Consider the following 21477-nt stretch of genomic DNA (forward strand, 5'->3'; position numbering starts at 1 on the left):
ACCTTTTCCTCTCTGTACAGACGTATAAAAACGACAAAACAATAAAATCTTCCTTACAAAAACAACAAAAAACAGCAAAAAGAAAAAAAAAAAAACAAATCTCTATCACAAAATAACAGAAAAAAGAATTTTCCTCTTTTATCCCTAAAAGAAAAATTCTCGAACGATAAAATTACTAAAATGGAAAAAGAAAAACCTTAATTTACTTTTGCTTTTCCAATAAAAAAAAAAAAATATCACGATAGAAAGCCAGAATTTTCACACAGCCAGGATATCGATCCATGACACGTATCTAGTCTACGTTACTCACTCGATGCGGGTTTGATTAAAGCGCGTTGTCTGTTTAGCCGTGTAATTTGGGGAAAGGCGTGAGACTCGTAAAAACACGAGAAACGACCGATTCGTGTATATATATATATATATAGAGCTTTATCGGCAATTCGAAGAAGATGATATAGCAATACGTGAATCTATTCCCATCTCTCAATTCTCGCGGGAACTTTGTCCTTAGCGGTCGCGTGAACGTAAAACCGAAACGATAGGGCAATAACGTGAAACTGTTGGTAACTGTAATAATTATATCTTGGACGATTACACCCGTTGAACGTTCGTATCGAGCTTCGATTAAATAGAAATCGCTCGGTTATTGAAATATCGCTCGAAATATCGTTCGTCTGTCAAACCGAATTAAACTTGTTACTAGTATTCGAATTTAATAAAGAAGAAGGAAAAATTTTACAATATTGGAAATAAATAAATGAAATTAATTCTGATAATTTTAATTAATGTAAATGTGATAGCTGTATTTCGAATGATCGTTTATGCTTCGATCGTTGAATTATTCGAAAATTTAATAATTTATTTAGTTATTGGAATATTGGAAATAAATAAACGAAATTATTTTAATTGTGTGATAATTTTAATTACGTAAATTATGCGATAATTATATTTTGATTGTTACGCTAATGAACTTTGATTATTAGAAATTGGTCATTTGGAATATATTATATCCAATGTTAATTTGAATTATCGGGATTTAATTTGTTATATATACACGTGTAAAAATGAATAATATTTTAAATTATATTTCAATCAATAAAATAAAGATTAAATTAAAGTTAGATGAAGAGAAAAATATATAGGTATTGTCTCACTAAAGGATTGTCTTAGATATCTAATATTTGTATTTAAAATTGACGATATTTCTGTGAGAAGAAAAATGATAAATTATGGAAAAATTAATTTGACAGGACTTTTATCTCTCGTATGAAAAAAAAAATCATGTAAATCTCGTCGCGGTTATTTCCACGGTTATATCGTTCAATTTTCGTATTATTCAAAACAGTGAAATAACAATAAATCACGGTGAGAGTTCCATATTCGTATCTCACGCCTACTTTCGTCCCTCTTTCTAAATTTATCGTCTCTCTTTCTCTCTCTCTCTCTCTCTCTTTCTCTCTCTCTCGAAATAACTTTTCCCATAATAGAGTATTCCGACTCGCCACTTGCGTTTCACGTATCCGTTTCTCAACCGTTGTTATCGAATAATTCACATACATTGCACTAAAAATGTTCTACAATATTTCAACAACTATTATCTGTCATTAGATTGCGCTGAAGGGGTGAAAATATATAAAAGAAAATATATTAACAATATTTTCTTAAAATATAAATCGTGTGTATAATTTGTAACGAATATTTCTCTTTCTTCAGATTTTTTTTATTCTTCTGGGGTAATTTAATTTTTAAAAGACAAGGTAGGAACACTACAATAGGTCAAGGATCATCTTTTATTCATAAATGTACCTAACAATTAGTATAAGTCACATTTCTTAAACTTTCTGTTAGAAAGAAATTAATTAAATGACTATTTCAATAGTTCAGTTTATTTAATTCATTGCCAAGAAAATTTTATATTGATTGATTTTTTAATCTTACAATAACTAATGATCCTTTAAATCTTTTCTTGATTCTATTTATTTAATTAATAAAAAAAAAGATACATATAATAAAATGTTCAACATCTGATAGAATCCTTTAGAATTAATCCTCTTAAAAATTTTACTTTGGAACGTATTATATCCTCTTAATATCACATACAAATAAAATCATAATAAGAAAAATAAACAAGAAAAACTACTAATATCTACTATCATCTCAAATTTCCTTCTAGCAATGCATGCCATGCATCAATAATATTCTCAACAAAACTCACTCATCACACACTTGCTCGTCAAATTAAACAGCAAATTAAACCAATTTACTATAATAAGATAATTTTAACCCTCGTCATGGTACAAATTTATATAAACTTGGAATAGATGTATCTTGGAAAGACTTTGAAAGAAATCAAAAAAAAAGACAATACTCAAAATATAAGAATGCAATATCAGAACAGATATTTTCGATCGATATTTTCGCGCGCCAACACCTTCATCACAGTGTTTTTGGATCCGATCATCCGAATATTCGTGAATACATTAACACTTTGTATAAAACAACAGAGGAACGTGGGAAGAGAGTTTGAGAGGATGCTCGCGTTTGCAGAATGGAAACAGAGGAGCAAGTTCGTGATATTCGAGCCAAGGTTCGAACATTCCGCGAAGTTTGCCGATTGTTTAGCCGGAGAACAATCGTTTATCGGAAGGCGGAATTAGAGAACATCCGCGTTATCTGTACGATAGTCTATGCGAAACGGATATTCGGATCCGTAACGAGGGCGAATTTACGTTTTCCAACAACGATATGAAAATGCTCCTCCGAGATGAAAATGCACGATGGAGAATGGACAAAGGTTTTCGAGCTAATTTATGGATTATCGATAAAAATGGAAACGTATCTCATGGTTGCGTGTCATTTCAGTCAACAAACGTGATGACAACTGTCGATGGCAGAGAAAAATTTGAGGTTTTTCGGGTGATTTGTGATCTTGATTTTTATGAAATAAGGGTCGATGAGTGGAATTGATATTTTTCAGAGGGGAAAAAGAAACTGGCATTGAGTTGGAGAGAATAAATTTTTTTGATTGGAATTGGGTGAAATTGTCGGGATAATTTCGATACGATTATTTAGAGAGAAAAGAAATTAGTTGTACAATAAATATATTGATAATAAATTCTTGTAAATTAAAATAGACAATGCCATTTTAATTTATAATCTAAATTTTGATGATATTATTTAATTTCCCGAGAAAGAATTAAATCTTTGATTTATTTGTCCACTCTCTCGAAATCATCGCATCTTCCATTACGCTTTTAATATTAAATTCCTCTCTGCTCTCTCTGTTAAACTCTAAAAAGATGCACGAACAGGGGGGGAGAAAAAAAGCTCTTCTTTGTCAAGAGGCGGGTAATGTGGTGTCTTTGATCGAGAACAGTGAGGTTTAATGGATTAAGAAATCCCTTCATTTCCTCATTTCATTTTCATCTTATCTATAAATCTTATTTGCAACAAAGGAGGAGATCTCGTAATTATCTAATAAAAGCTTCGATAGATCATACAATTATTATCTGTAACAGTACTTGGACAAGCTGAGGAGATAGAAGATCGATGAATTTCATTCAGAAAAAAAAGAAATGTTCTCCTCTATCGTCGCATACGAAATGACCACTTTCACAAAAAAAAAAAAAAATAAATTATTGCACGTCGCAATAATGTAACGTCAATTTAAAAATCGATACCGAATTAAATTATTTTTTTTTTTTCAGAGCAAAAGGACATTGGATTATTATTAACTCCGTAATTTATCAAATTAAAGAAGAATCATTTGAATCGTTTCGAATTACAATTTTACATTGAACGCGAACGACGGAAGAAGAAGAAAAATTATTCCCTCCTTAAACACGACGACCCGTATGAATATGAATTTCTTAATTCGTACGTGACTCGCGCCATTACGATTCTCGTACGTTGCTTGGAAGGAAATATTTGAAAAGTAGCACGCGAGATTAAAAATTTTCCACCGGTGTGCGCCTGAAAAGAAGGAACGCAGAGACATAGAAAACATTTTACATCGTCTTTTGCTCGAGTCACATTACACGTGTTCACCCGTTACCACACAGCTTGCGACAAATTTCTCTCGGCTAAAAACTAAAAATAGAGATATTACGAGAGAGGATGTTGTCTAACTCCGCGCGATTTCGTCTCCTCCTTTAAACGGTTTCGAAATGGGGGAGATAATTTATAGACCTTCTTCTAATAGCGATCGTAGAGATCCCTAGTGGAGGACTTATGCAAAACTAGCGCGTCTCTTTTCCACGCGAAATCGATTAGTTTGAAAGAGGAGGGAAAATAAATAAATATTTTTCTTTTTTTTCTTTTTTTTCAGATTAATAACTTTGCGGTAACGAAGTATCCACAAGATCGATTGGTATAAGTATAACTAATTTTATAAAGTTAATGAATTTTCCTTTGTGAAAAGGAATTATTTGTATAAAAGGTTTTTATATTTTACATTTCATATAAAAGGATATAGATCGGAATACAACATAATACGATAATGGAATATAATTTAAAAAAAAAGTCTCCTCTTCTTGAAAAATAAACGAAAGATTATATATCTCTTTATCCCTGTACATTAAAAAATCGAGGGAAAAAAAATTAAACTTTCGAACGAAATTACGCAAAGAAAGAAAGAAAGAAGGAAAGAAAAACAAATTGAAATAGTTTCAGCAATTAAGATAACGCGAAATAATTAAAAAGATTTTGTGTAAGATAAATGAAAATTCTCCTTGCAAAAATTTTGCAAATGTATGAATGCGTTTGGTGAAAGTTATTTTCACGGCAAAAACAACGAGCAACAGAAGTGTGAAAGATTCACAAGCATAATATCGTCTATTCGAGGCTCGAAAATTTGTTTCATAAATAAGTAAATGGAGTTCGAGCGATGATCGTGGAAATAACTCGAGAGAAATTAAAGCGGCGGAGGATCTGATGCTCCCGGCGTCTATTTATTCCTCCTCTCTGTTTCTTTCATTTTTTCCCTTCCTCGTCCCCCTTAACTCGATCTTTCTCCGAGAACCGTGTTTCGCTCGAGGAAAGAAGGTGAAAGAAGAAACAGTCGTTTCCACAAACGATACAGGTAATTCGACCGATTAAACGAGGGTTACATTTTGTCGATTGCTGGAGGAATTAGAGAGGAATTTTTAATGGTTCTGATATAATTACGAAAATATGATGAAAACATGAAAACGATTTTCAATCAAAATTGAAAACGAATATATATATATAACATATATTGGATTAATATCGATGCAAAGATAAATATATTTACGCGATACATTTGGTTTGAATTTGTTTGAATTTTGCGTGAATTACGTTATATGGAATAATAATTATCATTAGATTGTGGATTTTCATGCAAATTTACGTACGTTTCATATTATATATGTTAAATGTGTTAAATATAAATAGAGAATTTTTGATTATAGATAATTTAGAGAAATTGAACTCGTTTCAATCAATTTAATTAAACTAATCGATTAATTAAAGATTTAATCAATTACAGGAATTTTTGAAAACAATTTAGAATCTTTTCCATTAATTTACCATTAGCGAGATCGTTGTAAGCAATTATTCTTTCACAAATAAATTTATCGCGTAATTTAACCTTAAAACTCGATTAAACTTTATTAAAATTACGAAAAATATGAACAGCTATAACACCGAGGATAATAATTCACTGTCAATGGATAAGAGATCATTAAAAGCTTAAAACCTTCCTCTTTAAAACGTATTTTTGATTTATCTCGATAGGACTTCCGGTCCCCGAGATATCTTCGTGTAAAGAAAAAGTCATTTCTAACTCATTTACTTTAAACCTGATTAAACCCTATTGAAATTAGAAAAAATTCGAACCGCTATAGCTTCGAAGATAATAACTTCCGGTCAACGAATGAGCGATCGTTAGAAGCGCGGAACCTTCCCCTTTAAAACGATTTTTCGTTCATCCCTATACGACTTCCGGTTGCCGAGATATCGTCGTGTAAAGAAAACGGTAATTTTTAATCATTTATTATCTTCGTCCTTGTCCCTTACTCGGTCCTCTCGCTCGCTCTTCCTTTCACTGACCTATTTCAAATTCCAGACAAGCGACAGACGCGATTCCTGGAAAAACGTACGCGATTCTTGGAAGAACGTAGCATTTCCAGGAAAATATACAGGTCAATAGGTCGCGGATTCATTCATAATTTGTGCACTGCGTTAAACACTGTGATCACTTTGAGCTCTTATATCTCGGCAACCGATCGAGATATCGAGATGAAACAAAAAAGGAATTCAATGGCATGCTTTTCTCTACATCCCGAGTGGACTTTGATAAAAATTAAAAGTTTCGTTTATAATTTTTTGCGAATCTTAGTTGTCTATTGTTTCGGTAGAAGGATATGCATAATTTAGCATAATTTAGCATATGTTTTTTATATATTATGACATATTTTCTGTACGTTAATTGAACGCGTTTTAACTATATAAAAATCCGCAATCCAATTATCAGGTAATTAAAAAAGCTTTGTCGTTCCTTTTTCATTTTTTTTTTTTTTTACGAGATAAGTAATTATTATAATTTACTCGATATTGTTCTATGGATAAATATTCTTACATTTCTTTTATCTTTCTTTTTCTCCACAAAAAAACGAAGAAGAGGGGGGAAAAATATCAGAAAGAAGAAATTGGGACGAATGGAAAGAACATTAAGCAAGTTCTTTAAATTCGTTTAATTATTTAAAAGATACTGGAGAAATAATTATTAAAATGAAGCGCCGCATTAACGCGCAATTCGCGTCTTCATCGTAGAAATAAATCAAAATCAATCTCGACTCGAAACCATTCGAACACGCGCAACAAAAAAAAGAGAGGCGCGATGAACTGGAAATGATGAAAAGTTAGAAACGAAAGAAGCCACAGTACAAAACAGATAAGACACGAATAGGTGGATCTCCATTCTCCCGCGTTCCTTTCGTGAAAAGTCTAAGAATCCCAGCGAACAGTACTTCTAAAATTAGCACCATTCTCCCCCGGATTCATCCCTCTTCACAACCCGACTTATTATCTCTTAGCCGTGGATTCAAAAGTAGGGATTGCAAAGGTTGACCTGATATCCCAAAATTCTTCTTCTTTTATTCAACGTGCGCTTAGTATGTATATATATATATATATATATATATACACACACAAGAATTTCGTATATCAATCGTTTTATCTACACGATTGATCAACAAGATTTGATATGGATCGAGATGCATAAATAACGATATCAAAGTATTGTATTTTATTTTTTCCAATCTCGAAAGATTGTGAGTGATGTACGAGGGGATATTAACATTGGGGATTGGAAGGAATCGATTTAGGCAAATCGAAATCAAGGAATTACGTATTCATGGTGTGTCCTCGATATATATCTTTTTATGACACGTTTCCCTATATTTCTGTTTTTAAACTGATCCAATGAAGAATTCTTTTTTTTTTTCATCAAATTATGTTGATTTTTTATCAGAGATTAAATATCCTTTAAGATTGATTTTAATCTACGTTTTTTTAAAATTATTATCCATTCAAAGTGTTTTCTAAGTTTGAGTTGATGACACGTTTCCCTATATTTCTGTTTTTAAACTGATCCAATGAAGAATTCTTTTTTTTTTTTTTTCATCAAATTATGTTGATTTTTTATCAGAGATTAAATATCCTTCAAGATTGATTTTAATCTACGTTTTTTTTAAATTATTATCCATTCAAAGTGTTTTCTAAATTTGAGTTGATGACACGTTTCCCTATATTTCTGTTTTTAAACTGATCCAATGAAGAATTCTTTTTTTTTTTCATCAAATTATGTTGATTTTTTATCAGAGATTAAATATTCTTCAAGATTGATTTTAATCTACGTTTTTTTTTAAATTATTATCCATTCAAAGTTTGTTTTCTAAGTGAGGAATAAATGAATTGATCTATAAAGTGAAGAAGCTATAGCAAGATATATAGAAATATAGCACTCTAAGATCCTTTAAATTCCAGTAATTCTTATAAATCCATAACAATGTAGAAATTATTTTCATAATAATTTTCATATTTTTATGTTGTTACAGAATGTCTCTGGAAAATTGGAATTTTTGTTTATTTACTCTACAAAAAAGAAACCAACTAAACATTCTCCTATACATTATCTCGAACAAACTCATCCTTTGATTAATCCTTTCATTCGAGAAAAAAACATTTCAATCCATGCAATTTAAAAATGAATTCAAGACGAACATACCTAAGGAAGAATTTCAAGAATAATCAAACCAGCGATCTTTTCGCTAAATTTTTTCATCTAACCTCTAAAACTCGTTGTACGTATCCGTCTCATCATTGTATTTCATTTCCCTCCATTCTTTTATCCCCTACTACTCCTGACTCGTATCTTATTTTCAGTTATCCGGCGAATCTTTTCTTTCGTCCATTGAAATTTTCTTTAGTTTCGGTGAAACTCGATTTCGTCATGTCACGTGCAAACGTATTGATATGATGCGTACAGTGAAATTTCCGCTGGTGGAAATATTGTGCATATATTGTGAAATAACACATTGTTGAGTCCGTGTTGAAGCAAGGATGATAGGGATGTGAGAGTGAAATTTCCATTGATTAAAATTAATCAATTGATTAATTGGATTGAAATGAAAAACATGGTGCACATGGTATTGATTTAATTTTCTCATTCATTTTTTTAATTTTAAAACGCAATGGCAATTTTCGTTTGACCGTTCATTGGTGGAAAATTTAGAGAATATTTGAAATAAAAATATTGATTTTTAGAAATATAAGGTACGGAATATTAAGGAATTTAATTTTTTTTAAAGTTCCATTTCCTAAAATAAATTTTAAATCTTCGATTTTGTAGAAAATAATATAGAAGTTTTTACAAACAAAATTCAATGTTTCGTTGTTCCAATGCAATTTAATAGCTCTTCATGAACGAAACGTGGAAACAACAATATCGCTTTTAAAATCGATATCTGCTATACTTATAATTAGTATATTATTGAATCTGAACAAATATCAATCTCGTTACAATGAGATGATGAAAAATCGAGAAGTATTAATTTCATTCTAACAGTTTCAGAAAAAATCGATTAAACTTGATATCGATAAAAAGTAATTCCATTTCGTGCAATTTGAATCATCATAACTTTTTATGTAAATTTTTTGATTCAAAGGAAAAATTAATTTATTTTTTTACATTATTTAAATAAAAATAATGAAACATTCTATAACTGCAAAAGTATGAGAATGAAATATGGAGAATTGTTGGAAAATACATATTTTTTTGTGTTCCCTGTATTTAATAATTAATTCATTCAAATAAACTAATAGATAAATTATTCGTTATTGATCGTTTAATCATTCAACTGAATAAAAAGTTACTATTATTCAAATATAATTCTCGTCAGAATAAAGAAATGACAAACTGTTTAAAACGATTCATCGTCTCGTAAATCACGTTTCTTATTTTCTTTAAAATAGAAATGTGTCCAACTCTGGTTCATACACACAATATCATCCCCTGAAAGAATGCCGTGCCAAGTCCTCGAAAAATATGAAGGGAAATAATAAAAATTTAACAGCGGCGAGTCGAAACGCGAGTTTCCTCGCGAATAAAACGTTTCATCGGTATTTTCAAAACAATCGCTTTTCAATCTACACGCTTTCCAATGGAATCTAATTTTCAACCACTTATCCTTGATTTAAACGCAACCCCCTTCAAACAATATTTCCACTATATTACTTTCAAATTTCCTCCACTGTTTCTTCCCGAAAGCAAAATATTTGAAAAATTCCCGTTTCACGATTCTATCGATTATATTCAGATATACGTAGAAGGGAGAGGAGATGCATCTCATCCTAAGAAAACGTTTTAAGGAGATCTGATCTGATCTTGCATACCCACGCACGATTATTATCCTTCTATCTAATTCGTCCCAGAAGTTACAAAGTATCGAATTCAATATTCGATAAAGTAATTTAAATATTTTATTTTTCATTCTATCTCGAATAATATTATTTGAATAACACGATGTATTTTTGTTCCTGGAATTTTTATTCCTCTTGATCTTGATCTTTCGTTTAATTTCATTGTTTATTATTATTATTATTATTATTATTATTTCTTTTTTATTCAGATCTCTCCAATTCCCAATCCCCTATGTATGTAACAAAACGCACGTTTTCATCTTCGCTTAACGAGACATTAACGAAGTCAGCACAGTGGCAGCATTTTTCCATTTCCGTTCCTCAAAGTTACGCGTCCCATAAACGATTCGGTCTGAATGAAAAAAAAAAAAAAAAAAAAAAAAGGTTCCAATCTCCCTAATTTGAAAATAGTGCATTAGCACTGATAACGTGGGAACGATCCATATTCGGATATCCCCTTTTATACATATCATTTCGCCAAATATTCTCACTGATCTGTAAGAAGAATCCAATTTGGTAACTCGATTAGAAATTTTTCAGAACGAACTCGGCGGAAATTACGTTTCATAGAAATGAAATCGGATTATGAAAATAATCTTCTAATAAGTTCGCTCGAACGTGAATAAATTTCCCGAAATTCAACTTAATGTTTTTGATAAATTGAGCGGATTAAAAAGAAAACCATCAAAATCTTCGAAAACAATATTATTTTTTTTTTTTTCAAAGACTCTCTAAAGACTTGAAGAAAATTCCCTCGAATTAACAAAATTATCGAAAAATATACCAATAAATGCATTTCAAGAGTAGCGAAAACTCGTTCAAAATTCCAACAAAATTAACACTTTTCTCTCTCTCTCTCTCTCTCTCTCTCTCTCTCTCTCTCTCTCTCTCTCTCTCTCTCCCCCGAGAACAATTCCTATCCCCTTATCCGACATAAGGGGACAAAATAAGGAAATTGTATCCGTGCCGACTGGGAGTGGAAGTCGGCGGAAACGAGACGGGGGTGTAAGAAACGAAACTGTCTCCAACGTCGGTTGAAAAGTGTCGAATGCGAGGCGCAAAATGGATGTAACACGAACGAAGAAGGGAGCATCGTTCACATGTTCCACAAGCAGCGTTTCACGGGTGTCATCGAAGGAAAGTTAGCGCCAATCCCCTTCCAACCCCTTCCAACCCTCTCCCTCTCCTCTTATCTACTCGAAAACCCACGATTCCACGGATGTTCCAGTGATTTATACGTCCGCGCCAGACACGGTGTGTCTACATTCATTGTTCCATAGGTGTAGGTGGTGTTATGGGGTGTGCGTGTAGCGAGCAACAAGAAGGTGGAGAGAGAAAAAGGAGCACTGGGGAAGTCTCGTTTCACTTTATTTCGAATCGAATGAAACGAAACTCCTGCAGGAGGATTAATTAAAGGATACGGTATTTGGTGGAAATCTTTGAAGATTCGAGAAAAAGAAAAAGGAAACTCGAGTATTTCGTTATTTCGTTTGGAAATATATTTTCGAGGTAATTTTTAAAACTGGATGGATTTTTTTTTTTTTTTCTAGCATTCTTTCGTGCGGAGATTAGAAGGGGAAAAGTTTCGTTAACGAAGCGATCTATATTTGGCTCGAAGAAAGGTCAGGTTGTATTCCTCGATCGTTAATCACAAGGGTTTAAATACTTTCCTATTGGACGTTTTCGACGACCATATCGCATAATAATAAGATTATCGCATCACTCGTGCATGCAGGCCAGTCAAGTAACGATCTTTATTTTATCTAACGTCAACGCCCATTTATTTTATCTAACGAACGCTCTCGTTATATTTGTTATTTCTCTACTTTAATATCGTTGTTTCACTGTATCTCATTCGTGTTCTTGAATATATAGATGCGATCGACATCATGCACCGTGATGAAGTTATCGTAAATTGTCAACGAATCAAATTAATTGGACCGCCTCCAGTCACGTGTGTATTGTCACTATTGGTTGAATCGATCATATGTCCGTTGCGCGACGAACAATGCAAATGAGATATAATGAAATAGGGTAAATTGAATATCACGTTATGCGAGGGGTAAAAGTGGTTTCTCGAATTCGGCAAAATTTTGTTATTTTAAAAATTAATCTTTCCCTTCGAGAAAAAAAAAACGATGTTTAAAAACAAGCGGGAGAGAAGAAATTAAATTTGGAATCGAAAATTGAATTCGATGAAAAATAATTAATTGAAGAATTAATTGGCGTGATGAACTTTTGCAAGGTGGTTTTTGAAAATTTTTTTTCCCCTCCCCCTCGATATTCGATTATAACTTTTGATCGCGCGAATTCATTCGAAATACATCTCTCGTAAAATGGAGAGAAAAATGGATATGGAAGCGAGGTCAGTGTAACTACCTAGAAGCCTCCCACGAATACGGAAAACCTTGATGCATTTTCAACTTGAAGATCTACGCCTACAGCGACACAAGTGGTACCTGAAGAAGTGAATGTGTTTTCAAAGCCGTGTCTTTGTTTTAAACAAAGAAAGTTTTCCCAGAGGTCGAGAAGTGACGAAAGCAAAAAATGGGTTTCACTCTCTCCCTATTATGAAGAGCCAATTGTTTATGAGGTAATTAATTCTATCGTGAAATTTTAAACGAGAACGAAAGAAAATACATTTACATTTTGATTACTCATTTCACAGATCGCAAACTTGCACGGAGACAAATTTCTATCGAAATTTTTATTACGAATGAAAAAATATAAAAAAAGGAAGCTATAATTTTTTTGTAATCGAAAAAATTATGAATTTCGTTTTATCAATATCATTTTATAAAAGTTATTTTCATAAAAACCGCCGCGCAAATTCGGCTCTAATCGGAATCGCCGGAACGTGCCGAATATTACCGAATATTGCCGATCGAAGTTGCCGACATATGCCGAATATAACCGAACGAAAGTATTTTCGAAATGACATTTAATCGAATAAAAGAATGATCGTAGATTCGAACAAGCTAATTCGTTAAATATTATTTTCCTATTAAATTAATCCTTATTACTTTTATTTAGATAATAGTCTAATAATTTATTTAGATAATAGTCTTTAAACGATTAGAATTGGAAATTTATAAAATTACCATGATAAAAATAAAGAGTTTTAAGATGATTAAACTCGAAGGAAAAAAAGAAACTCACCTAAATGATGTCACCGGTACTGGCAGCTCTCGTAGTCTTCGTCAATGGTCCCAATTGTCTGTTTTGATCCGATCGAGGTCTGCAGTAAATAATTTTTCGAAAAGCTTTTCGAAAACTATCGCTGAGGAAGGCGTAAAGAATAGGATTGACACAGCTGTTCGTGTATGCCAAAATGTGGCTCGCTATTTGCACCATTATCGTCGCTGATGTCAATGGATACACGTCCAACGATTTCGTCACTAGTATTACCTTTGAAAGAAAGAAAGGAAAAAAAAAAAAAGAAATCGTTATTAGAATCGAAATTGAGAAAAAAAAAATTTTTTTCGGTAAAAATAAAACGGAGTAAAAAATTTGTTTTGTTTGATCGATAATCGATCATCCCATGCGGAAATAGGAATTAAGGACGAACCAGAAAAGAAAGCGTGCCGTCAATGGCTTATTCCATTAATGGCTATATCACCACTGAGAGTTTTAAAAAGATTGATGTAACAGTCTATCAACTTTTTGAATGAATTTTCAGTTCACTGATTTTATATCCGAATAAAAAACTTACATAAAAATACGCGCGTTAAATATTCGCTATATTTTATGAAAAATTAAAAAAAAAAAAAGAGAGAGAAAAATTCGAGATTCATTTTTTTAAAAATATTTTTCTTTCAATAATTTCGAGATTGAAATGGAATTCAATTATCGAAATGCTTGGATTTTAAATTTTAAAGATACTTGTTATTGTAAGGAGAAATCAATCCTTTTATTAAATTACAATTCTAAATTATTCTATAACCAAATACCTTCAAATAAAATAAAATTATCAAAAAAATCAAAATAAATAATTATTGCGTCAATTTCTTGCAAATATTAATACAACTAATCAATATTATATCGATATTGGCATTAAAATATGCGAATTTAATTCACAATTGATATTCGTCGTGATTTTAATACATAAAATGGATAAATAATTGAATCAACAAATAAACGTTAAGTAAATTTTCTATGAAACATCTCTATGGAATATTTCTCGCATAAAATGGTCGTATCATGATCGAATAAAATTTTTCGTCCCGCAACAGCACAGTCACAATTTTCTGTTACGTTTCGATACACAACCGACACATTTTCAAAGAAGAATATTTTGCACCAGAAATTCAATAAACGCATGCGTGTGTGTCCGATATATCTTCAACGAAGCGAGGGACACATCGTCCCCTCCCCCAATGTCCATGGAATGGAAGAAAAGCGAGAAAGGTAAAAATTCACAAAACACAAAAGAACCATCGACGTGCTATTCGGTCTTAAAAACTTCGATATACGAATGGCACAGCTTTGCAATTTTTTTTTTTTTTTTTGCATTGCTTTGCTATTTCCAATCTGCAATAATCCATGGTGAAACAGAAATAAGAAGAATAAAGAAAATAAAGAAAATTTGTTTTATTTTTTTTTTTATTTTTATTTTGTTTTATTTGTTTTATTTTTATATTCGAAAGGGTTGCGTGTATGAAATAAGACTAATATTAATTAATAAAATAGATTTGTTCCAACGATTAAACGGTATTACTATTTCATAAATTGAGAAGAATCAAGAAGCAAAAGTTATTCAAATTTCATTCAGAACAAATTGATTAATAAATTATCTAAAAGTAGAGCATACGTGTAACTTTCAACATGGTAGATTTATAATTCCAATAACTTTCTCTCAAAGTTTTAACTCACACGACAAATACTCCATGATTATTCCAATATTTTTGTTATAAATTTCGCTACGTTATCAAGTGCAAAATATCCTTGTACAAACCACGAGAATAATTCACGAACAAATTCTTCTAACTTAAAAATACAGCGGAATAGAAAAGAAACACTAAGAAAAAAATTTTAACAAATAAATATCTTATAAAATGATATAATTATTATGTAATGATGGCAATATTATTGCCAATTTAGAAAACATACGATTAATAATTTTAAAAAGATATATTTCGACTTTACCTATCTCGTAATGATAAATAAAATAATAACAGTAATAATAAAAAAATGAATCCATATCATCCATATCATCGATCGATAAACCTCATCTCGATATTCCCAATTATCCACACGAAATTGCCAAATTCCACCGCACAATTTCCTTTCGCGATTTATCTTCCATCTCCATTACCACGAATACCCACGTACCAGTTAATTACATTGCGTTTGTAAACGATCGTAAATTTTTTTCCCCATCGAGGGTCTCGCCCCGAAATGCCGTGCCAAAATATACATACCATTCAATTCTACTGGCCACCATTTACGACTGATATCATTCCGTGCGCAAAATCACGTTCCGACAAATTATAACAAATCACACCCCTTTCCTTTTTTTATCTTCATAAATGTAAATCTGATGTGTATAAAGTAGATAATAAAATAACAATTTTTGGGAATATATATATATATATATAATAAATTGAATCGAAGTAATTTACATACATATTTTTCTTAATTGAAAATTACAAAGTTTTTAATTTGAAAAATATAAATTAATTTGTTCGAGAGTAAAGTAAAGATTTTCTTCTCCTCTTTGCAATTGTTGGATTGATTATTTCGTTTCATTTGAAAGAAAGAAAATAATTGTGCATGGTAATTTATTCTCATCATAATGATATTTTAATCATAACGATAGGTATATTAGAAATTGTTGAATTTGAAAAATATTTTAACAAATTTCGTGATAAGAAAAAATTATTACAATCTTTCACGATGAATAATCACGATGATTCTTTTACGACTTGTAAACTTACAATTGGAAAAAGTATCACAAAAATTACTGAAAATAGATACATCAAAAATACATGCAAAAAAGAACACGAAATCATTTGTAAATTATCGACATAGACAAAATTTCAACAAAAATTTTATTCGTAAACGATTCAATCGAGAAAAGGATCACTTACTAAAAGAAAAATTCGTAGAATCATTTGTTCATTCTAATCAAACGTACGATATTTTATTCAAATTGATTATACAAATTGAATAAATTTTTCTGTAATACTACTACCAGAAAGGGAGAGAGAAAATATGAATGGAGAGCTGGTCGTGGGAAATGAAGTGACACTAACCTGTATAGGGCACCAACAAAAGGCGAAAACGCCAACGACGACGAAGACCAGCCTCGTGACTCGTTTTCTTCCACGACGGCTTTCGGCACTGACGCGATCGGTGCGCCAGAGCCTGATGAGCATGCAAATGTAAAAGAAGCATATCAGCATCAGTGGCAGCAGGTAGCTCATCAGGAAAAACGACATCTGGAATAACGGCCAATTATATTGCGGTAGGATTCGACAAGCCGTCAGGTTCTCCGACGACGAGCCATCCATGTCCTGAAACTAAAGTGAATCTACATATGTAAGAGAATAGTTCTTGGCCGCAATATCGTATTGAGAGAGAAAAAATATATACGAAATACACGCGAGGAAACACGAATTGTTTCAAGATGTACAAAAATTTTAATTTTTTTAAAATAGTTTTCGCGAGAAAGATATTACGAAATTTCGTCATCTCGTTGAATTTTCCATTCTGGAAACTGAAAACTCAATAGCCACTTCATCTATCAAGATCGAGAGATTGATATTTTGTTACAAATATGGGTATGTATTCAGTGTTTAATACTCAAAGAGTTAACGCATATATCAACTTCTTTTCCAGATCAATGAATATTAAACATGTATAAGCACAATAAAATTTGAACGAGCAATTACTGAAAATTAATCAAATTATTATTGAATAATAACATGGAAATTTAAACATCGCGAATTAAAGATGAAATATCGAAAATAACAGAAAGAAAAACCATGAATTCGTTTCATCGACGTTTATTATTATAATTAATCATTAAATCGACTGTTTCCTGTTTCTAAACACATAATCACACGCCACAATTACACGATAATTACAATGATTAATCGCAATCAAAGATAAAGTACACTTTTGACACAACATGACAGCTCGAATTTCACCACCACGATTCCATTATGCAAAATACCGCAATTACTATATACAACGACGCACAATTGCGCCACAATTTAACACGCAACAACAAATTTCTTCCTTGCCTCGAGCCTTCCCTCCTTCGATTCGATTCCAATTATTCCATACGACAACATTTTCGGATATTATGATTCGCAAATGGCACCTGTTATATACCTAAAATCGGGGTGTATAATCATCGAACGATCACAGAGGAATGGTTATTTCTCCCATTTCCGTTGGTGGAGTCGCGGAAAATCGTATAATGCATGACAATGAGCTCTCTCTACGTGTGTCTGGAATGATTCAACGAAATTTGCGCAAAACGTATCTGAGGATAATTCTCGTGTCCACGTATGTGTGTAGGTGTGTGTGCACGTCGATATCGTGTGAATCTGACGATATGGGATTATCGTGCGTGGTCGTGATTTAAAAATATATTTCCGGCAATTACATTTTGATAAGAGATTATCGTGTGTTCGAGTAACGGATAAATATGAATTGAATTATTGCCATTGAAATGTCTGGTGATTAATTGATTAAAATAAATACTGTACTGTAATGATAGAAATAATTAAGCGTATTTATTTCTTTGCGAAAATAATAAAATTTGTTTGCGAATGTAATCGGAGAAATCTTAGCTTCTAAAGGGATGTTCAGAGTTTTTTTTCTTTTTTTTTTTTTTGTCATGCACGTTCCACAGATTTTTCTCAAATGTCTAGTAATTATAATTAATACCAAGTTGATTATGTAATAGCTATGGATTTTTATGCAAGTGCTTTTGACAAAATTGATCCTTTGCGCTCTAAACAATTTGGATAATTAACTTCAAGATATTTTTTCCCATACACACATATAAATAATAAATTATATCGGCTCAATATTAATTTATATTCAAAAATAAAAATACAATTGTACAGATTGTAATTACTTTCATAACAACAATACTCGTCTCTGTACAATCATTGACAATTCTAACACAAAGTTTTAAAAAAGCATCATATCACGAAGATTTCCATATCAAAATAATACATTATTAAAACTTATAAATTATAATTGAGCCTCGATCAATCAGAAACATTCAAACGTCACGATAAATTGAACCACTTCGTGTAAGTACTTTTCTGTACACTCCACCTTGTAATGTCACGTTTATCCACCTTTCTTTTTTTTTTTTTTTTTTTTTAGGAAACGTACCGTCAATCGCCACGCCGCCGATTACGCTCATTTCACCCGAAACTAATTAAGAGTGAGAACACTTCGAAAGGGAGATTACCGGATAGATGAGGCGAATTTTCCTTCCCATTCCCACTTCAATTTTCCACCACCATTACCGGTACATTATTTGAAAAGGGTTAATCAACCCCCTTTTGTCAACTTCGATCCCCCTCCCCCTCGCCCCCTATCTTCTTTTCAATCTTTTTTTTTTTCTCGCGCCTCGAATCGAATTGATCCTCTCCCCCTCCCGCTAAATACACGAACGAACGTCCCCTATTATCCGTCTTTCTCCTCCCCCTCCACCTCCTCCTTCCCTCGAATACTAGTGAACAGCGAATCGCAAGTGAATTGTAAATAATCTGGATAGCAATGCGTGTATCCGGTGTTGATCATTTTTATCGAGATATTGGCCTATTGAATGGGGGCGACAACAATGCGAGTGACAACGAGAAATCGGGTTGAAAAAATCAAAAGGAAAACTAGATTTCTGCCGATCCACGGGAATCAGAATTTTTGTTATATATTTTAAACTGAAAATATTTCATTTCCAATCTTAATTTCGGGGAAAAACTTGAGGAATTTTTGGAGAAGCTTCGTTGTTATTATTATTAGGAAGTTTGGAATCTTATTGCTCTTATTCTCGGTCTGTTTATTAATAGGCTGATAATTTATTGTATGAAAAATATGTATAACATCTTTCATTTCAGGCTATTTTGAATCGAAGAAGTGTGTAAATATGCAAATTAAAATTGCAAAGGAGCTCGAGGAAGGGGGAGTGGGCACGATGAAATAAAAATTAAATGAAAAAAATTGAAAATGAAAATACATCGGAGAGGAAGAAAATCATCAATTTTGAAAGGTGTTTTAATCAATTATAGAGTTTGGACTTACCTCGCCGTGGACGAAGAATGCAGGGGTTGATATCGCGAATATCATCGCCCAAGCGATGCAAATGGCGACGATCGCGTGGTTCTCGGTCCTCCACGACATCGAGGAAATAGGATGAACCACGGCCAAGTATCTGTAACAATTTGTAATCCAACAATCTTATTCAAAAACTGAAAAATTTTTTTATCCCCACTGATTAAAAAACTTCTATATATATTTCTATATATATAAATATCCGTTCGAACAGTATCGAGAAGAATAAAAATTATTGGAAAATTCCACGCGATGATACTGCGAAGCGAATTATTTCGAAAAAGTTTCGAAAAATGCTGAAGCAATATCGATGGAATCGGAAATCCGATCACGTATAAATCCGCATAACTCAAAAAAAGGGTAACGTAAACTTGGAGGAAATAGAAAATCGCGTATTTCGTGAGAAAATCAAGATCCTTTCGCACGTGTGACATTTCGAGAAACGAGCATTGTTAGTGCATCGTTGCATACGATATCTCGAGACATAACTGATATTTATAGTTGAATGGATTATATCTGAGAAATATCGACAACCGTGTTTTATCGTGCAATATTATTATCGATTTCTTTTTCTTTTTTATATATATATATAAAAAATATATTTAATTATTAATAATTAATATATTATTAATATATTAAATATATTTTTTTTTATATAATATAAAACAAAGATTGTTCGAACAAATGCAAAATTTGTGAATGCATCGCGAAATAATTAAAGAAATTAAGCAATATCAAATATTCTTCAAAATACGTGTCTTTGTGTTGGAGCGATCAAATTGATTGGTGGATAATTAAAATTCGAATATTTGACGTTCTACAGATTACGATATTTAAAGGATAAAATTCGAATAATGGACGTCCATCTACATCTAAAGGATAAAACCAAAATTCTGATAATCGATATTCCATTGTTACGATATTACAATATTTATAATATTGAAATCGAAATATTCTACGATGCAATAATCCAAGGATGAAGCGTATCTCCATAATTCTAATTTATCAAATCGACAAACGATCCTAGCTTTTGCTTCGAAAGAAAAAAAAACGATTTATCATTTGACTCACCTATCAAGGCTCATGAGGACTAAAGTATAAACACTGGCGTAGGCAGTGACGATGATGAGGTACTGGACCATCTTGCACCAAAAATTGCCGAAAGGCCAGAACGGTAGCACGAAATCCGTGGCGGTGAACGGTATGCAAAGGATGACGAACAAGAGATCTGCCACGGCCAGATTGATGATCAAGATGTTCGTGGTCGATCTCATGGTCGGGTTAGCCGCCACCACGATCACCACCAACGAATTCCCAACCAGTCCCAATATACCTATCATGCCGAAAAATATTGGAACGACCACAACCACTATCTTCTCCACTTGGTCGCGATCGAAGCTGTAATCGAACTCCTCGTTGTACCTCAGTGTTTCGTTGTTATTCATCGAGTTCGAGACGTTGGTCAGATTTTTGATCACCCTCTCCGAAGTGATCTCCATCTCTTGAAGCATCGTGTGATCGCACTAACTTGTAACACCTTCCCTTTGCCTTGGAACGAGCAAAGTTTTCTTCCTCACGCTGCTTCTTCGCCCATCGATTCCACCCTCATCCGAATCATATCAAATTTTCAACAAAGTCACCAGTTTCTCATTTTCAATTTTCGCTCTCGTTCTCGACAGGAAGCTCGCGAGCATTTTCGACGCTCGTTCACGGTGCGAATTGTGGCACAGCGGTTGGGAAGATCGTTTCAGACATCGTGTTCCTCGATATTCATCCTCGAATATTTCGTGGAAAAATTATTCTCGATTATTCTTATTGTTGCACGATGCTCGATGGCTCGTGGGATATCGATACGATTGTTGAAATTTTTCTTCCCTTCGTTCTCGAGAAAGTAGGGATGACGAGGGTTCAGGCACGTCTGAAAAAAAAAGAAACATATTTTGATGAAATACAAATATTTTTGATCTAATAAAGATGAAGTATTGGATCTGTGTATAAGTTAAAATAATACAATTCGTATTGTTGGTTATATTTTTTTTTTTTTTTTAGTATCGATTCTAATCTGCTTGTTAACAACTGTTAATTCCACTCTTTCCTATCTAGGAGAATATTCCAATTATAAAGGATTAAATTGAAATCTGGTAAGTAACAATTCCTATTATAAAGCAGAAATGTTTAGTAATTGAAGCGATTAAATTGGTAGCTTAAATCAGAACTATGGAGCTTAAATTACAT

At 32.3% G+C, this 21477-nt stretch overlaps 1 protein-coding gene across 2 annotated transcripts in view; it reads right to left on the minus strand.

The window, feature by feature from the left end:
* The window catches only part of LOC122719467 (allatostatin-A receptor), a 32201-nt gene extending 11164 nt beyond the window's left edge, over positions 1–21037 (minus strand). For both annotated transcript variants that reach the window (XM_043945289.1, XM_043945288.1), the window contains exons 1-4: positions 20314–21037; positions 19213–19342; positions 16197–16463; positions 13102–13350 (exon numbers count right to left, since the gene is read on the minus strand). In XM_043945289.1, coding sequence (XP_043801224.1) covers positions 13102–13350; positions 16197–16463; positions 19213–19342; positions 20314–20753 — 1086 coding nt within the window. In that variant the 5' untranslated portion in view covers positions 20754–21037. The remainder of the gene's footprint in view (positions 1–13101; positions 13351–16196; positions 16464–19212; positions 19343–20313) is intronic.
* Between the last annotated feature and the right edge of the window lie 440 nt (positions 21038–21477).

The sequence above is a fragment of the Apis laboriosa genome, unplaced genomic scaffold, assembly GCF_014066325.1.
Source record: "Apis laboriosa isolate Shangri-la unplaced genomic scaffold, ASM1406632v1 scaffold78_cov150, whole genome shotgun sequence".
Taxonomy (NCBI): domain Eukaryota; kingdom Metazoa; phylum Arthropoda; class Insecta; order Hymenoptera; family Apidae; genus Apis; species Apis laboriosa.